This window comes from Neoarius graeffei, chromosome 17 (assembly GCF_027579695.1).
Source record: "Neoarius graeffei isolate fNeoGra1 chromosome 17, fNeoGra1.pri, whole genome shotgun sequence".
NCBI lineage: Eukaryota > Metazoa > Chordata > Actinopteri > Siluriformes > Ariidae > Neoarius > Neoarius graeffei.
Genome location: NC_083585.1, coordinates 10,173,978 through 10,192,217, shown reverse-complemented (window position 1 = coordinate 10,192,217; position 18,240 = coordinate 10,173,978). Strand labels below are relative to the sequence as shown.

Genomic DNA, 18,240 nt, shown 5'->3' with positions numbered 1-18,240 from the left:
GCAGCTTGAACATGCTTTCTAGTGTGATCGTGTTGCGCTTGCGCAGAACGGTGCCAGTCCTGCGTGCCTTAGCACGTGCACCTGAAGGCGCGCCTTGGGCGCTTGCGCCTAACGAGCTCCGGCACGCACGCCGTTAACAAGGAACACCTGTCTTTAAAATCAGTGAACTATGTTTGGGCTATTTAAGGACTGCGCCCATGCAAGGACGATGTGAAGTATTATGCCGCGTCTAAGAACGCAAAAAATCTGAAAAATTAATTTCTCCATTCGGAAAACCGGAGATTTTCAAGAGTTGTGTCAAGTAACCGGATTTCCGGGTCATTAGCGGAAAAAATCCGGAACACTTTCATGACTAAAAAAAAATTGAAAAAACCCATTGATATAGTGGCATTTCGGGAAGGAGTCTCCAGTGTTTTGTAACAGTCAGTAAGTTTTCTGGTTTCTTTATAGTTTCTCCTTCCCCTTTACACTCGCACTGAAAACCATACGTTTCTGCTATTATGCTGAATTGGTGTCGTGTGTGAATAGGAACGAAAAGTCTAAACGTTAATCTATCCCCTGGCAACTGAGTAACATTTACGGTAATCTTTTGCCACAGCTCCAGTGGGAATGTGAACTATCAGAATAACAGATTGTGACTGGGTTGACATTGCTGGTGATGTAAATGAAACTGAATGAAGGCATGTTGCTGGTGGTGATGTAAATGAAGTAGTGACGTTGTGACGGAACTACCCATACTGCCTCAACATAAAGTATGTACCGTACACTCAAAACAACAAGCAAAGAAAACATCAGCAAATAGAAGCAAAAATGCTAGTCTTTGCTTGAACAAAAATGTTCAGAAACAGGAAGAGAACGCTCTCAGAGACGTGATGCAGCTTGAGTGGTGCCATGTTCCTAACTAGCTAATGTCTCAGCTTGAGTTTTTCACAACAATGGACTTGTCGCCTTGTGAATTATGTGTCATATCAGGTCTCGCTTGTTTTACACTTCTCACATGTTCATGCGCTGTAGCATTCCGCTAAATACAGTAAAGTGGAAATGCGCAATATCCATTACTTTTCCATTATGGAAGACTGACTACGAATTAATTTTTTAAATCGCTCTCATGTTTTTACCTCATACATGCTCAGAAAATAAAATGTGTTATTGTAGCTTTAGGGGTACAATGACTTGTCACTGGGGCAGGACCCTCTAAGGTACCGGTACTTATTTGTACCCTTTATATACTGCTTAGGGCCATATGTGTACCTTTTTGGGCCTAAATAGGTACACACAGTTACCTTGGGTCTATGATATGATACAATGAGCCGAAAGGTGTACATTAGTGTAGATTGTACTCTGGGGACAGAAATGGACCCCTACTGTACCCCTGTTTCTAACAGTGTACAATAATGGATTTCATGTGTGAAAGGGTCTTCTGTAACATGAAATAGAGAGTAGAATGCCTTTGTCGTCACTGCACAAATGTACTACAAAATTTAGTTCATCATAGGCGAGCAAAGCCACTGCATGCGTATGCGCTGCCACTCTTGGGCACTTCAGCCCAAGGCCACCCCATGTTAACCTAACTGCATGTCTTTGGACTGTGGAGGAAACCCACGCAGACATGCAAACGCCACACAGAAAGGCCCCCGTCGGACGCCGGGCTCGAACCCAGGACCTTCTTGCTGTGAGGTGACAGTGATCACCACTACACCACCGTGCCGACTGCAGTATTTTGTTTTATTAACTTCAAAAGAAAAGGTAAAACAGAGGCTGGTGAGGGAATGACTGCTCATAGCTGCTATACCATAAGTGATAATTTGTTCTGTAGATGTTTCATAAACAACTATAAATTATAAAATTTTGAAGTATCATTCTTTAATAAATAGAAAAATGTAATCCTTGTCAAAATGTTGCAGTATAAAAAGAATAAAATGTCATTTTGGCAACATGACATTATTAGGAAATGTTCAACTTGAATAATAACAGTAACTCTGTGTCGGACTACATCACACCACCCAATCGTTGATTACTTTCCTGTAACAGTACACCCAGTCATGTTTTATTCCTGACCTGAAATTACGCTCCTAAATCACTGGGATTCGGTTAGTAGGAAATCTATTTAGGTGTTGAGTATAATCAAAACCTATGCATGCACTGATGATTATAAATAAATAAGAAGAGAAGGGCCCCATTGGAAAATGCATCCTCCAAAATAATATGCAGAAGCACTTTGTGATTAATGGAGCAAGAAAGACAGAGCACAGCTGCAAGTTGAGCGCCACCAAGTTTGAAGGACAGATGAAATACACGAAGTGCTCTGCTCTCACCACTAGCACTTGATGCCTGATGGGGCTGAGCTTCTGCTGCTGTGGGAGCTGGGGAAGCAGTTGGAGGCTCAGGAGTCTTCTCCACAGTGAAGGCAGCACTGAGGTCATCAGAGCACTGGGCCCAGTTGTGAGCTCTTGAGCTACTCTGGAAGTGTACCGATACCGGAGCTCTGGGAGCCAGCTCAGACATGGCCTGGCGGGACTTAAAGTTAACCTGAGCCTTCTTATCGACTGTTAGATCGCACGAGGAGAAGAGCTTCTCCTCCAGAGATGGGCCTGAAGAGCAGTGCAAGGAACTGCTAGAGTTACCAATGGAGTTGAAAGCATCTTCTCTAGTTTTATCAACATTACCATTCTGCAAAATTTAGTTCTAACCAAGATTGGCCAAACTGACAGGATGTATAATAATCCAAATTAACGGTCTAAAAGACCAGAAAATGTAGTTTTAAAAGCTTTGGATTGGATCTGAACTCAGTTTAAACATGGCCTCTCTGGACACACACTATGAAAAAATATGAAAAATGGTCAACTACAACATAAGCAACAGCTTCAAATTGTTAGGACATTGTTACTGTTATATATTTTAAGTATACAGTATTTATCTAGGAGGTAAGCTGGCAGATGAAAAACAAACAAGCTACAAGTTCTTCAAAAGGTTTGTGTAGTCATTCAGGGCTGTTATGACTGTGGGCTCTACATGAGAACAGGATTCCCTCGTCAGACTCCAGAGCACTGACACCAACAAAGCGAGAGGCTGTTCACAGCTCTTCTCCATCTTAACATTATAGCAATGGGTCCATGCTGTGAAAAATGTGTGTCAAAGTCACATCCTAATGTTGCCTATAAATACAGCTCATGGATCATAACCAAAGCAGCAATCACATTACAGGTAGTAATGAGAATGAGTGATGAGGAAATAAAAATAGAGAATGAGACAGGAGTTACCTTGGAATGTAGATTGGGAGCTGGAGATGACAGAAGAGTGGTGAGGGACAGTGAGTGTAGGCAGAGAGGGAGCAAGGGAAAAGGGGAGAGGGCTGGAAGAGGGCTGCTGCCCAGGCCCTGCCTCTAAAGGTGACCTACTGACACCTGAGGAAGAGGAGGACAGAGGGAGGGAGGAACTGGGAAAGGAGGCCTCAACGGGGCCCTGTATAAAGTCACTAAATTCATCATCCTCCTCTGCAAAAGCAGGGGAGAGGGAGTGTGGTGGGACAGAGGAGTGAGATGGCGATGAGTCTGCAAAAACAAACAAAATAATGAAACAGGCACAACACACAGCACACATGGCGTGTTTAATGGATGAGCAACAGTGTCACGGGACAGGCAGGGGTATTTTTATAAATACATAAATGTGAGGATAAAGTACAAGTTTTGCCAATCATAAAAAATTAATAATAATAATAAAAAAGCCATCTCTTGCTGATATAAAATAAAGACGCTGAATCCACTACAGGGGGATCACAAGAAGAAAAAATCCAGTACAGAGCTTGAGGATGGAAACATCACTAGAGACAAGACAGACTTAAACAGTATGATGGACATTAACTTGCCCCATAGACACGCGTCTCTTTAGTCTTCTTTGACTCATAATAAAGATTATGTTGTGGCAATGTTACTGTGAGTCACGAGCCTTTCAGAGACTGATGTAATCAGAGTGGTGAGGATGAGAGCAAGTCAGGACTATACCTGGTTTCTTAGATTGAGAAGATGGAGTGGGATGCATCTTTGCATCTCTGCTGAAGCCATCTAAATTGCCCTTTATGGCTTCCAGTGCATCATCTCGACTCTTCTCTCCAGTCTGTATAGACAACAGCAATTTGTAACAGTTTAGGTCAATACTGTGCAGTACTACCAAGCTTAATTACCGTATTTTTCGGACTATAAGTCGCACTTCTTTTTCATGGTTCGGCTGGCCATGCGACTTATACTCCGGTGCGACGTATATGTTTTTTTTTTTTTTTCCACTGCAGAATAACTGGAGCTGATGCCGAGTCTGACGACAGCCACGCAGAAGAAGAGGAAACGGCGCTTCATCTGCCGCTGGAGTTGGCAGAGTTGTTCAGAAGCGACACCGAGGACGAGGAATTCAATGGATTTGCTGATTTGGAGTGAAATCGTCAGCTTGATAAACTTGACTGACCTGTGTTTTATTATTAAATGATAGGCCTATAGTTATTTAAATAAGTTATGTAGTGATTTTAGGCAGTGCTTAATTTGTGAAGTGGGAGGTCCCGGAACGCAGGAGGTGGATGGGTCCAGTGACTCAAAAAAAAAAAAAAAGGCGGGGGGTGGTTTACTATAACTTTACGCGCACACGCTTATTGTGTGTAAAAAAAAAAATATCAGACATTATGATCTTAAACGCTTTAGTGACGAACAGTTACAGACAGTAATATGTCGTGATATGTTAAAATATTTTGTATTAGGCTATATATTAAATTATATATTAAATTTATCTTCTAAAATAACAGACTGTACTCCTATCACAACCGGTTTATTTCACCATTGGAGATCAGATCACACAAGACATGAGTTAAATGACTCATTTTAAGGATTTAAGTAGGGTATTTAAAAGCAGAACTGGATAAGGCGCCATACCATAAATCCGGGGACCCGGGTTCGATTCCGACCTGCGGTCATGTTCCGAGCCCTCCCTGTTTTTCTCCTGCTCATTAAAAGCAGTGCCAGCATAAGTGCAATCAATTCAAGTAATAGTTAAGAAATAAAGGGTTTACAAAACAAGTTGGAGAATTCATTTTAAAAATTTTAGTAAGCTTTCTTGTTTTTTTGCCATTTTTTCCACAGCGCAAGCTAACGGCTACAAAAAACCCAGTGTTCTATTGAGCGCAAGTATACACCCCATGTCCCCCCCTTCCCCTTTCGCATAGATTTTGTGGATGTCATAGGAGAGAAATCAACAACATATCAAAATCAAAACCGAACACTAAACAAATTATTTACTTATTTAATTTATTGTTTGATTTTTTTCCCTTTGTGGTGGTCACGGAGGTGATCTGATCCATTTAAATAGCTGCCGGAACACCGAATGAAATGAAAATAGCTGCCTGAAATAGCTGAAAATATCTTGTTCCGTCATGTTCCGGCTCAAATTAAGCCCTGATTTTCGGCCTATAGGCTATTGAATAACTTGATGTTACGGTACATATTCAGCCAGTTTTTCTCTGGGCCATTATAAATGATTTAGTTTTGCATTTTTAAAAATAACTCTCCTTCCAAGATGAACTTTATTCTTCGTCTCTGATGTTATGGTGTTAATGGTCTGAATAACGTTTAATGTTTTTATCTGATATGACGTTCACTGGCAGGCGCACTTTCTGCCTGTTTTTTTCTCTGAGCGGTTGTTGGGTTTTTCTTTTTTTTCACTAGACGGTTGCTTTTACTACCGTACCGGTCTTTGGAGATGATATACCTATCGCCTACTTGACCTCTGATTTGATGAAATAAAATTCGACAAAAATGAAGAATGACACTCCTCGATGATGACTACAGCTTTAATAACAAAGATGAAAGAGCCATGGGCCGATAATAAGCCCTACCGGTAAAAATATTCTAAAAGCAAACTGATTAATGCATCAGTAATAGGCTACTAATATTAGTTATAATAATAATATAGGCTATTAGTAATAACGATAGTGATAGTATTAAAGATAGTAGTAGATATTTAAAATAATCAGACTAGGCTACTTGCAGGGCAAAGGGCGCGTTATCACTGCTCAGCTGTTCGTTTATTAAATAAACAATGCAGTCGCGCAGTAACCACGCGCCGCTTATCAGATAGAATCACAGATTCTATGGATAGAATAACCCTTCAAAAAAGTGCGACTTGTAGTCCGGTGCAATGTATACATGTTTTTTTCGTCTTCATAATGCATTTTTTGGCTGATGCGACTTGAACTCCGGAGCGACGTATAGTCCGGAAAATACGGTATGTAAATATCTTCTCTGTGAACTTGGCAATAATAAGGAGCTCAGGTCTCACTTTGGGTTTGACGCTGCTCAGGAGGCGCAGTTTCTGCTTCTGTTCTTCAAACTGCCTCCTCTTGCGATCTTCCTCTAGCATGCGCTGCTGCTGTTCCAAGCGCTTTCTATATAAACACATTCACCCGAAATCACAATTAGCGGGGAGCTTTGCAACACATTCCAGACATACAGTGCGACAGTGAAGAGACTCACTGGTGCTCCTCGGCCATCTGTTTCTGCAGGTCGGCAGGATACTGTGGCCCCGTGGCCCTCATTCCCATGAACTGAGGTTGACCCATGAACTGCATGCCTGGTGGCTGCATCCCCATCGCCATGCCACCCTGCACAGAGACGCACACAATAAAGAAACAGAAAGAAGTCATTCAATAAACCGTTATTCTATCCACATTCACTGGATATGAGCAATTGCACGCTCCGATTGCCTACTCTACTACTCAGGGATGAGTGTGGGTGGTCACCAAAAAAAGCAGAAAACAAGATGGCGCCCAAAGCCGGGGGTCTGGGAGGGATACCCCCCCCCAGGAAAATTTTGAAAAATAATGCCTTACAAACCACTTTTCCTGCAACCTGAGCTGTAGTAGATAAAAAATCTGTTGTCTTTTTTATATATCTACATGAAAATAATGTTTCAAATCAATAGGAGTATTGTTTGAATTCAAAATAAAATCACATTCTACATTCAAGGGTATGGTTATAATTTATGATCAACAAAAATGACAAACTAAATTCACATTAAACGTAAGTTTTATTAATTATCAAAATGTTCATATATTAAATAAAATTTCTTAGGGAGAAAAGGTCAGTCACTCCGTCCTCATTAGTTGCATATGATTTCAAAGTCTTTTGAAATATTTAAGTTTTCAAAACTGTCAGCATTAATTCAGATTTACTGACCATCATATACATGTTCAATGTATTAAATCAAACGAATGCTAAGTTTATGGGATAATGTCTGTACACTTTATACAATTATTTATAGTTCACAGTCACTTCTCATTTTCATTTACCGTATTTTCTGGACTATAGAGCGCACCTGTATATAAGCCGCATCCGCTCTATTTAAAAAAAAAAAAAAAAAAGATATACAAGCCGCACCGGGCTATAAGCCGCAGATATCTATGTTGAAAAATTAGATATTTACTGCATGTACAGAATGATTTTGTACTGTAAATGTACATTTGTATGTATGTACCTGAACAGATTCTTTCCGAACAGTGCCTTTTAACACGGCAGCAACTTTGCTGATTAAAACGGAACAGAACCAAGAGAAAATAACCGGTATTTATTTACCTTCATTTCTCCTGTGTTTGAAACCACAAGTCACTTTAATCATCTTCGCTGGATTTGAAAATAATTACCAGTTAGTAATTTGTCGTGCGTGTTCTATCTGCTAAAGATCTGCTAATTCTTCTTTGCATTGATTTTTCGTCTATCTTATTTTTGATTCTACTTCCGGTTAGAGCGCCCCTAGCGGTGGAAGAAAAATCCACAGAATAGCCGCACCTTTGTATAAGCCGCATGGTTCAAAACCTAGGAAAAAAGTAGCGGCTTATAGTCCAGAAAATACGGTAATCATTTTGACGACTTCTTCAGCCTTTTGGCCAAAGACAAAAGCTTGTCTCTCTGTTTTTTATACCAGCACTGATTTCAAGTACCTTCGCTTCGTCTCGCTTGTCAAGTGTATTCGGCATTTTGAGTAAAAAAGCCGATATGAAAGAGAAACGTATTTTTGAAGCGCCGCGACGATGAACATGTGCAAGTTTCGATAAAATAGAACAGATGCGGGTACTTTTGTAAGAACTGTTATGATTGGCTTTTGTTCTCTCCCACACTCTTGTAACAACTGTTATGATTGGCTATCATGCTCTCGCTAGCGATGTTTTGGCCAATTACATTGTAGATAACACGTATTCTACCGCGAGACTTAGCGAGACTAAAGATGGCGAAAATGTAAACATGTAACATCGTCGTACGCTTGAGTATCACGAAGGAACATACCCCAACCCCCCTCAATGAAAAAAAACATCTCAACGGATTTGGCATAATATCGATTTTTGCTCAGAAAAAGCGGAAATCCGCCAAAAAGCGGAAAACTCTCATCCCTGACTACTAAGCTATCGGCTCATATACTGTGAGTAGGAGGGGAGGGGGTGAAGGTGGAGTATGTTGCTGAACCAACTGAGGATGAAATGAAAACTCTACTCGGGGGGGGGCGGGCGGGCGGTGCAACAAAATATGGAATAAAAGTATTTGACGATAAGGATGCATGTTTATTATTTTTCAAGAATTTAGTATTATCGCATTTTTCACAAATTGCTCCTGTCATTTTGCCGGTTTGTTTACGTTCTAAGCGGAAATTATTTTGTCAGACGTTTTGTATAAAGTTTTTATTTATCGAATTTGCCAAAAATAAAAATGCTCCGTTTCTCAAAATCCAGTGAATGTGGATAGAATAAAACAGTTATTCCACTCAATCTCATCGTACATGGATTATAGACAACTCGGTGCTACGCGCCTCGTCGCCCATCAGCTCATGTACGACTCAATTTTGTGGAATAACAATTATACTACAGCTCAGTTTAATGCTCAAATCTGATTGGTCAGGAGGTGTGCATTACTTCTGTATAACATTACAGCTCAGAAAGTAGTTCCAGCTGTAACACGAACAACAGGTTTCTATCAATGTGCTCATACTACTATGCTAAGGTTTCTTTAGTAACCGCTCATATAAAGGGATGTGTACAGTGGGTGCTCTACATAAACTCCGTTCCACTTGTCCTGCATCACCCCATGTCTGCCATTAATCTGCTTCTCACACTAGCTAAATAAATTTTGAATCCATACTTGTATGACTAGAGTTTTACTTTGATTTAAATACATGCAAAAAAAAAAAAAAACCATGGCTGGTCTCAATCCAGATACTTCCATTAGTACACTTCCATGCAGAACTCTGTGTACACCATGTACTTGCGTAGTGTGTGAATTTTGATGGGGGGATAGTGTTGTCTCAAATTGAACATGGCAAGTTGTGCACTTAAGTGAAATGACGATTGCAACATTTGACCGTGGCACCTCTTAAAAATGAACGTTTTAAATTTTCCTCGCTGCTGTGTGTACCGTTTTACACAACATGAAATTACATCGTCATTGGCGTCGACCACGTGCCTTCCTCCACCTAGCTGACAACAGTTTGGTGGTCCCTCCCCTTAGACTACGTAGCCAAGATGGCAACCATTAGACTACACTGTGAGAAGTGTCTGGCATTTCACACAGCTTTTTGACTTATAGTACATAGTACACTACATGTTGCCGTAATTGTCAGTGTGAACACACTTATGCACTCAAAATTGTGTAAGCGCAGAATGTAAACAGACAGCACATATTCCAGTCCAGGGATACCTGGGGGTTTCGGAACTATACATGATGGATAGTTCTGAATACTCCAGGTGTTCTTGGACTGGAATGTGTCCATGTATTTCATTCATCAACATAGGAAAATCTTATTCAGGATTAATCGCAAACAAATACAATATCATGAAAAAGTTTGACATTTTCCATCAGTTATTTAAAGGTTCTGACTGCAAAGCTGAATTGTGGGCAAAATATTCTATGTTTATTGCTGTTAGAGTTTTGAGATGTTGCATTGCTGTGCGCGCGCGCACACACACACATTGTATACTGTGTGTAAATGCTTTGCCGGGATAAAAAGCATCCCGCTTGTCGAAGCAAGTGAGCACCAATATTACGTGACCACCGTAGGGAGTTTGACCTACCTTTAACCAAAACAAGTCGGCATGAGCAAACATGACGGACTCGGCTCTCCCTCCAGCTAAAAGCCAGCGGAAAAGGAAAGGAAAGCCTGCCTAGTGAGTGTAACTGCAAGATGGAGCAAGGTTAGAATGATGTGTCATTTTTCTGGACAACTAAATCATTCTAACTAGCACTTGACTATCTTCGCCTTAGAATGCATGAGCTCGACTCCACAGTAGCGAGTATGGAGTTATACACCGAATGTTCTGAACTTGCAGAGAAAGAACCGAGAACACAAAAGCAGGAACAGAGAAGAGATATTTTCCTCTCTTATTTCACGGATCTATTCGCGAATGTCAACCACAAATTACAAAAACTCAAAACTCTCCGAGGTCGATGCAGAGTCACGATGTTTTCTGCGTGTCGCCATCTTGGTGTGACACAGTTCCATAGTTATGCTAATTAGTTAAAGCTCCTCGCGTTCGGCTGCTTCTGTAGGGCCGTACTGTTTACTTCAAGAGGGAGGAACACAGTCCCAAAACAGAGGAAAGCGACCCTCGGCACATTAAAATGATCACATCTCATCTGCATGTTCTTGAGAGACAGAGGAAAATGGCATACACATTAAAAAAATATTTGGAAAATTTCAGATGACTTTGCAGTCAGCACCTTTGCTTGGTCGAGCCAAATTGTAAAGGGGGGGGGAGAAAAAAAAAAAGACAGTAGAACTCACGGCTATGTTTAATAGTGAAATTAAGAGCATTTCCACACTTAGTGTGACAAGAACTCACAAGATTGGGACGAAACAGCTGTGTCCCCATAAGGAAACCACTTGTTTGTGAGGCTAATCAGGAGAAAAGGATTCAGTTTGCTAGGGAGTGTAAAGATCAGACTCTGGAGCAATGGAAAAAGGTCAGGTGGTCTGAGGAGTCCAGACTGACCTTATTCCAGAGTGATGGGTGTGTCAGGGTAAGAAGGGAAGCTCATGAAGTGATGAACCCGTCATGTATATTGGCCACTGTACAAGCCCTGTACAACATTATGTGGCAATAAAATGAAGTCAGCTGACGACTTGAATGCACTGAATGATCAAGCTGATGGAGTTTTTTTTCCTTCCCTGATAACACAAGCATAATCCAAGAAGAAAATGTCAGGACTCTGCTGGCTCAAACAGTGAAAGATGCCCCTTTTCCACCAAAGCAGTTTCAGGGCTGGTTCGGGGCCAGTGCTTAGTTTGGAACCGGGTTTTCTGTTTCCACCGACAAAGAACTGGCTCTGGGGCCAGAAAAACTGGTTCCAGGCTAGCACCAACTCTCTGCTGGGCCAGAGGAAAGAACCGCTTACGTCGGGGGGGGGGGGGGGGGGGGGGGGGGGGGGGGGGGTGTGTGTTTGTTAAGACCAACAACAATAAGACCGCGAAAGATCGCCATTTTTAAGTGACGAGAAGCAGCAGCTGTACAAACGCGAAGTCATCCATAATTATTATTGTTGTTGTTTGCTGCTTCTTCCGTGTTGTTTTTGCTTCGATATTCGTGCGAAGGTTTATGCAAACGTAGTGACGTAATGACGTATACAACGACGTAACTGACGTATACAGCGACGTAACTGACGTGGCTTCCCTTAGCACCGCGAGCTATGGAAAAGCAAACTGGTTCTCAGCTGGCTTGCAAGTTGAACGAGTCGTGAACCAGCACCAGCCCCAGAACTGATTTGGTGGAAAAGGGGTAATAGTGGTTCAGGGAGCATGAGGAATTATTTTCACACATGAACTGGCCACCACAGAGTCCTAACCTCAAGCCCATTGAGTCTCTTTGGGATGTGCTGGAGAAGACTTTACATAGTAGTTCCACTCTCCCATCAACAACACAAGAGGTCAATGAAAAATTTAATGCAACTCTGAATTGAAATAAATGTTGTGACATTGGATAAAACAGTCGAAACAACGCCAGGGCGAATGTGCGCTGTAATCAAAGCTAAAGGTGGTCCAACCAAATATTATGGCCCTTTTCCACTACCCTTTTTCAGCTCACTTCAGCTCGCTTCAGCCCGACACGGCTCGCGTTTCGACTACCTCAAAACAGCACGACTCAGCTCGCTTCAGCCCTGCTTAGCACCCAAAACTCGCACGGTTTTGGAGTGGGGCTGAAGCGAGCCAAACCGAGCTGAGTGAGGCTAGGGGCGTGAGCAGACACTCCCCTGTGCACTGATTGGTGAGGAGGAGTGTCCTCACATGCCCACACACGCCCCGCGAGCACGCTGGGATCTGTAAACACCGTAAACCCGGAAGGAGAAGAATTACGAGAATTTCTGAAGCCTTATGCGCCTCGCCTCATCTATACGCTCTTGCCAGTATCTGTTGGCGTTGTCGGTGACAACAAGCCACAGCACCAAGACCAGCAACACTAACGACTCCATGTCCTCCATGTTTATTGTTTACTATCCGGGTCGTGAGACTACCGCTTAAAAGCTCACTGATGTCACTGTTTGCGCCGCTTAACGACATCACGTGATGTCCACCCACTTTCGCTAACTCCACCCAATGGGTCCACCCACTTCCAGCCAGCACGGTTCAGCGCGGTTGTAGTCGAAATGCAACTCTAACAGCCCCGCTCAGCTCGACTCAGCACGGCACGGCTCAGCCCGACTCAGCCGCGTTTGTAGTGGAAAAGCGGCATTAGATTAGTTTTTGGCCAGGCAGTGTACTCATGACTGCACACCACGTTACTTCGGATGAAAAGGTGAAGAAACCTTTGTCACATGCACACTTCAAGCACAGTGAGATCCATCCTCTGCATTTAACCCCTCTAAAGCAGTGAACACACGCACCTAGAGCAGTGGGCAGCCACACCTTGCTCAAGGGCACTTCAGCCCAGGGCCACCCCATTTAACCTAACTGCATGTCTTTGGACTGTGGAGGAAACTGGAGCACCCAGAGGAAACCCACGCGGACACGGGGAGAACATGCAAACTCCACACAGAAAGGCCCCCGCTGGCCTCGAACCCAGAACCATCTTGCTGTGTGGCAACAGTGCTAACCACTACACCACCATGCCGCCCAAAAATGTGGTAACGCTTCACGATTTTGCATGTCATCCTTAAGTGCTCACATACGATTTTATACTCATTGTGTCATCATACCTGGACATCACTGAACATCATTTTATTTACATCATCAAAGCTAAAATTCTGTAGGCACTCAGTATTAAGTGTTTTGGAAAAAGAAAATCCATCTCATCTTAACAACAACAACAACCTGCATGGGCATCGGTCCGGTAGGCATCTGGGCTCCAAAATTCATTCCCATCATGCCTTGCATGTTGGGCTGCATGACTGGGACCATGGGAAACCCCTGTTGCTGCTGCTGTTGCTGCATGGGCATCATTCCTGTCAGGAATCACACAACAGTCCGAAAAACATTCACATTTAATATTCACTTTACGCTCAGATTAACAACACTATTTATAATATGCCTTGAGCGTATAGAAATATTTCACACAAACTGATACATATACTGAAATGTCTGTGCAAAATCACATTAAAAGCTTAGACACTATAGATGAAGGTCAGTTATGCAAATGATCACAGCCCAAATTCTGTTATTAATTTCAAAGCTTTTAACCAAAGCATCTGGCATGTGGTACACTGTACATGGCCCATTCTATAACTGCGGGTACATTTCAAGTGTCAAAAGAAAAAAAACTGGAATGATTTTTTTTTTTGCATTAAAACTTTTTTTTTTGTATCGTCACAGAACACATTTCAAATTTAACATTAACATCTTAACTCCACGTGCTAACCTCAAACTAGCTACCACATGGCATGTATAAAAACAGAATTTTATGGATTTTAATCAAATTATTGTTTTTAAAATATGACCGCGACACAGCCTAGTGGTTAGCATGTCTGTCTCTTGACCGGGAGAGCACGAGTTCTAGTTACAGTTGGGTTATACCAAAGACCATCATAAAAACGGTACCTACTACCGTCTGACGAGGCACGCTGCAATACAGATGCGAGTGGGGAAGTCAAACTCTCATGGTTACCAGAGGACCCGCCCCCCACTGCAACCCTAGCTGTATAGAGAGCGTGAACGTGACGTCACGAGGTCACGTGATATTTGTTTATCCGCCATTTTGGACGGCAAGGACGCGCATAGAACTTGGACGAACCCGTTCTAATTATCAAGTGTGTGGGAGTAGATCTTTCGAGAATGGTTATATCTTGTTCAGCATTTGGTTGTATCAATAGACAGGGCCAAAAGGAGGGCCTGTCATTTTATAGATTCCCCACAGACGCGCAAAATGGGTGTCCGCTGTGCGAAGAGAAAACTGGAACCCCAGTTCTACCAGCCGAATTTGTAGTGAACACTTCATATCAGGTAGGTGTAATCTTCTAATTCAATACTCCTAGTACATCTGTTAAGTTGATTTTCAGATTGAATGATAACTGCATACTTAGAAACTCGACAGTCTCTAACGTTTAAAATGGCTATGCCTAGCCCTACTACCCTGGCCTAGTCTATGACAATGTTTTATCTTTTTGGCTCATATATGCCTTTGAAAGGCCAATCCATAGTAGGGATGGCGAAAACTAAAAAAAATCTTGACTGACCACCGAGCCTCATTAGCCGGTTAAAGTCGGTTAACCTATGAGTTTAAATAGGGATGCAAACGGCGGATGCCGCCTTTTTCATGGCTGAATCGCGCAGATCTGATTTTTTTTTTTTTGGGGGGGGGGGGGGGTTGGAGTGTCTGAATAATTTCATCAGAGTAATACAATATTTACAACCCTGTCATTATCTGGAACGGAGTTTAGATTTCGAACATTCTTACGATAAAACGTCCTGCATAGTCTCTTTATGATAAACATCTTAATGCCACTTACCCGTGAGGTTATCAAGTAGACATTCTTCTTCGGGACCTTCCAGAGGTATAGTTGAGATATCCATCCCGCAACAAAATATTTATAAGCTTCCAGGCTCTTGTAAGCTTTGAGGGCTTTGCCAGTGTAACATGATTCACGATTAATGAAAAAATTGTAAATGTCGTGGTAGGCCAGATCGGGCAAATCGCCGGCACCGCAGCTCCGAATTTCCCTGAACAAGGATTGCGGCAAGTTGTACGGATCTGCAATCCCCAACCTGGAACACTTTTCCACGTAACGCTGCCTCACGTCATTTTCAAGATGCTGAACAAACTTAGACAAGTAATCGCGCGATGTAGATGGGGTATTTTCCGAATTTTCTTGGGGATTACTCCCTGGATCCATTACACTCGCGCAAGGTAAACAATCCTGAAGCCGTCCAATATGGCAGAGTAGGCGGAGTAAACACGGACGGGTCACGTGACTGCACATCCTCTATAGGCGAAAGGCCGAGGGCTATCAAAACGGAGATCAGCGCTGCACCCATATGCCTTAAAGGATTCGGTTAGTACTGGAACAGGAGACTGCCTGGGAAGACCAAATTCTGGCGTGAGAGGGACTTTGACTTTGTTTTAAAAAAAAAAAAAAATGAGTAAGAGACTCACTCCAATAATCACAATAACAGAGTTGACGAATAATCTACGGTTGGTGTAAAATCCTCAACATTTTGTTTAAATTAATGAGAGAAGAAACAAAACGTACTTCACTGCCCTTCTGAAGTTTCCCACCAGAGGAAGTGACATCACTCGGTGCAGGTGTCATGCGTATTATTAAAAAGTCTTGGTGGATTTTATGCAGTTTTATAACAGAGTCGACAAGAACATTGGGGCAGATTAAAAAAAATATTTTTATTCCTGAAATTTCACGATACGGAAAATAGACTTTCTATGTAATTGATTTTATAACAGTTAATAGAATAATCCCCCGAAACACAGACTGTTAGATTGAATCACTTCCTGTTTATTGGAGTTGAATGGATGAATCAGGAGTCAAAGACAGCCAATAATGTGGGGGGAGGGGTGTGAGTCATCTAGTTAATGTTTTATGGATAAATTGGGTCTAAAATGTACATCAAGCATCGCTATTGGTGAAAGTTTGTCATAATTTGCATTATTGTTCAAAACTGATTCAAAAAAGATTTCTTTTGAGGAAAATAAAAGGTTTATCTCGGAGACACGAAATGTACCCTGCATTCTAGAATGACCCCATATGCACTACTGTGTATTGGATTTTTCTGTAATAACATCTCTCATGACACTTTCTGATAGAATTTCAGAAAGAATATGAATAGATTATTGTCTGAACGGATGCTTTCTACATTCTATAATCCTATTCTTTATACAAAAGCTTAACATCCTAGATCAAAGAAAGCAGACTGTCAGAATACTAATACACAATCATCTTACCTTGTGGTGGTCCAAGTCCCCCTCCAACAGGGTACATGAAACTAGAAACAGATTAAGACACATACAAAAAAAAAAAAAAACAGAGATGAGCTACTTTGTTGTTAGTTTTGCAGCACTACTATGTAGTGAGATACCTCACGCTTCTTTTTGTTGACAGTTATCACTTAAATCACTGTCCGTTTTGAAAACAGCTGGACACTTGCATTGTACACTATATGGCCAAAAGTATGTGGAGACCTGACCATCACAGCCATATGTGCTGCTTGAACATCCCATTCCTGACTTAGTCCCCATTTGCTGTTATAATAACCTCCGTTCTTCTGGGAAGGCTGGGACGTGCCTATTCAGTCACAGGAGTATCAGGCACTGAAGTTGGGCGTGAAGATCTGGGGCGCGTTCCAGTTTATCTTAAAAGGTGTTTGGTGGGGTTGACATCAGGGCTCTGTGCATAATACTCAAGTTCTTCCAATCCAAACATGCCAAACCGAGTTTTCCTGGATCTCACTTTGTGCACAGGGGCACCATCATGCAGGAACAGGTTTGAGCCTCGTGGTTCCAGTGAAGGGAAATGCTAAAGCTACAGCACAGACATCTTATACAAATGTGTGCTTCCAACTTCGTGGCAGCAGTTTAGGGAAGGCTCACTTATGAGAGTGTTTTGCTCAAGTGTCCACAGACTTTTGACCATAAGTCACTTGGACAAAATCCTCAGCAAAGTGAACAAATAATTATACATGATGCCAGCTGTGACACCTGGTGGAAACACACATCACTGGTTTTCAGTGAAATGTCACACTGATATGGAAGATACAGCAGATTTACACAAAAGAGAGTTCGAAGTGAGAGATTTGGTATTATATGACTAAAGAAATCAGTACTACCATTCTTTACTGAAGCAGTGACACAGGTCAACAGTTTGGGTTGTTTGTGTAACCTTCTTTGACATTTCCAAATTTTCAGGCTCCTGCACTGCCGTCTAACGTGCCAGGTCCCAAACCCCCCGGAACGAACCAACGCTGGGATCAAACTACACAAATACACAACATGGCCCAATTTTGAAACAATTTTGTCGTGGCTGACAAATTTCCTGGCTTTGTATTGTCACTAGGCATGTAACGATACATCATGCAACGATAAAGAACGATAACATTACGGAGCTTATTTTTAACAACGTGGCTCCACAATAAAAAGATTTAGCCAGACAGAGAACATGTCCATCATAATAATAATAATAATAATAATAAACAACTACCACCCCAAATCCGAAAAAGTTGGGATGGAATGGAAATTTACGTTGACTTGTATTTCACTGCAGATAGTATGAACCCAAGATATTTATTTTCTTTTTTTTTGTCAACTTCAGTTCATTTGTTAAGCTCCATCCCTTCCTGCCAATGCCTTTCTTTCTGCTTGTACTCAGTGCAATATGTACACTGTTCCTACTTATTCAGGTGACATTAGGCATACCTAGCAACCTGTGTTCTTTCTCTCTCTCTCTCTCCCCCCAAATCTGTCCCTCTGAGTTACATGTCGGTCCTGGGATCGAGATGCTGAACCTCTTCTGCTCCTCGGACCTGCCTGATCCACCCTGGTGCCCTGTGTCTGGTTGGAGTCTTATCACATCGCTCCTGTGGAGGACGGCCCCATGAGGACAGTTGAAAGTCACACTTGGAAGATACGCTGGACTCTTATGCCGCTTTTCCACTACAAACGCGGCTGAGTCGGGCTGAGCCGTGCCGTGCTGAGTCGAGCTGAGTGGGGCTGTTGGAGTTGCATTTCGACTACAACCACGCTGAACCGTGCTGGCTGGAAGTGGGTGGACCCATTGGGTGGAGTTAGCGAAA

The 18,240-nt window shown here is 42.2% G+C and overlaps 1 protein-coding gene across 9 annotated transcripts in view; it reads right to left on the bottom strand.

Annotated features, from left to right (window-relative positions):
* The window catches only part of synrg (synergin, gamma), a 112,760-nt gene that overhangs the window by 80,005 nt on the left and 14,515 nt on the right, over positions 1 to 18,240 (bottom strand). For 8 of the 9 annotated variants that reach the window (XR_009656845.1, XR_009656846.1, XM_060943695.1 and 5 more), the window contains exons 1-8: positions 17,278 to 17,357; positions 16,397 to 16,437; positions 13,321 to 13,451; positions 6,510 to 6,637; positions 6,316 to 6,421; positions 4,002 to 4,113; positions 3,261 to 3,551; positions 2,316 to 2,591 (exon numbers count right to left, since the gene is read on the bottom strand). Coding sequence is in view for 7 of the 9 variants with exons in the window: in XM_060943695.1 (XP_060799678.1) it covers positions 2,316 to 2,591; positions 3,261 to 3,551; positions 4,002 to 4,113; positions 6,316 to 6,421; positions 6,510 to 6,637; positions 13,321 to 13,451; positions 16,397 to 16,437; positions 17,278 to 17,342 (1,150 nt within the window). In the remaining 2 variants the exon portion in view is untranslated. Of the gene's footprint in view, positions 1 to 2,315; positions 2,592 to 3,260; positions 3,552 to 4,001; positions 4,114 to 6,315; positions 6,422 to 6,509; positions 6,638 to 13,320; positions 13,452 to 16,396; positions 16,438 to 17,277; positions 17,358 to 18,240 lie in introns of those variants that run through there. The other variant, XM_060943699.1, reaches the window with a different exon arrangement.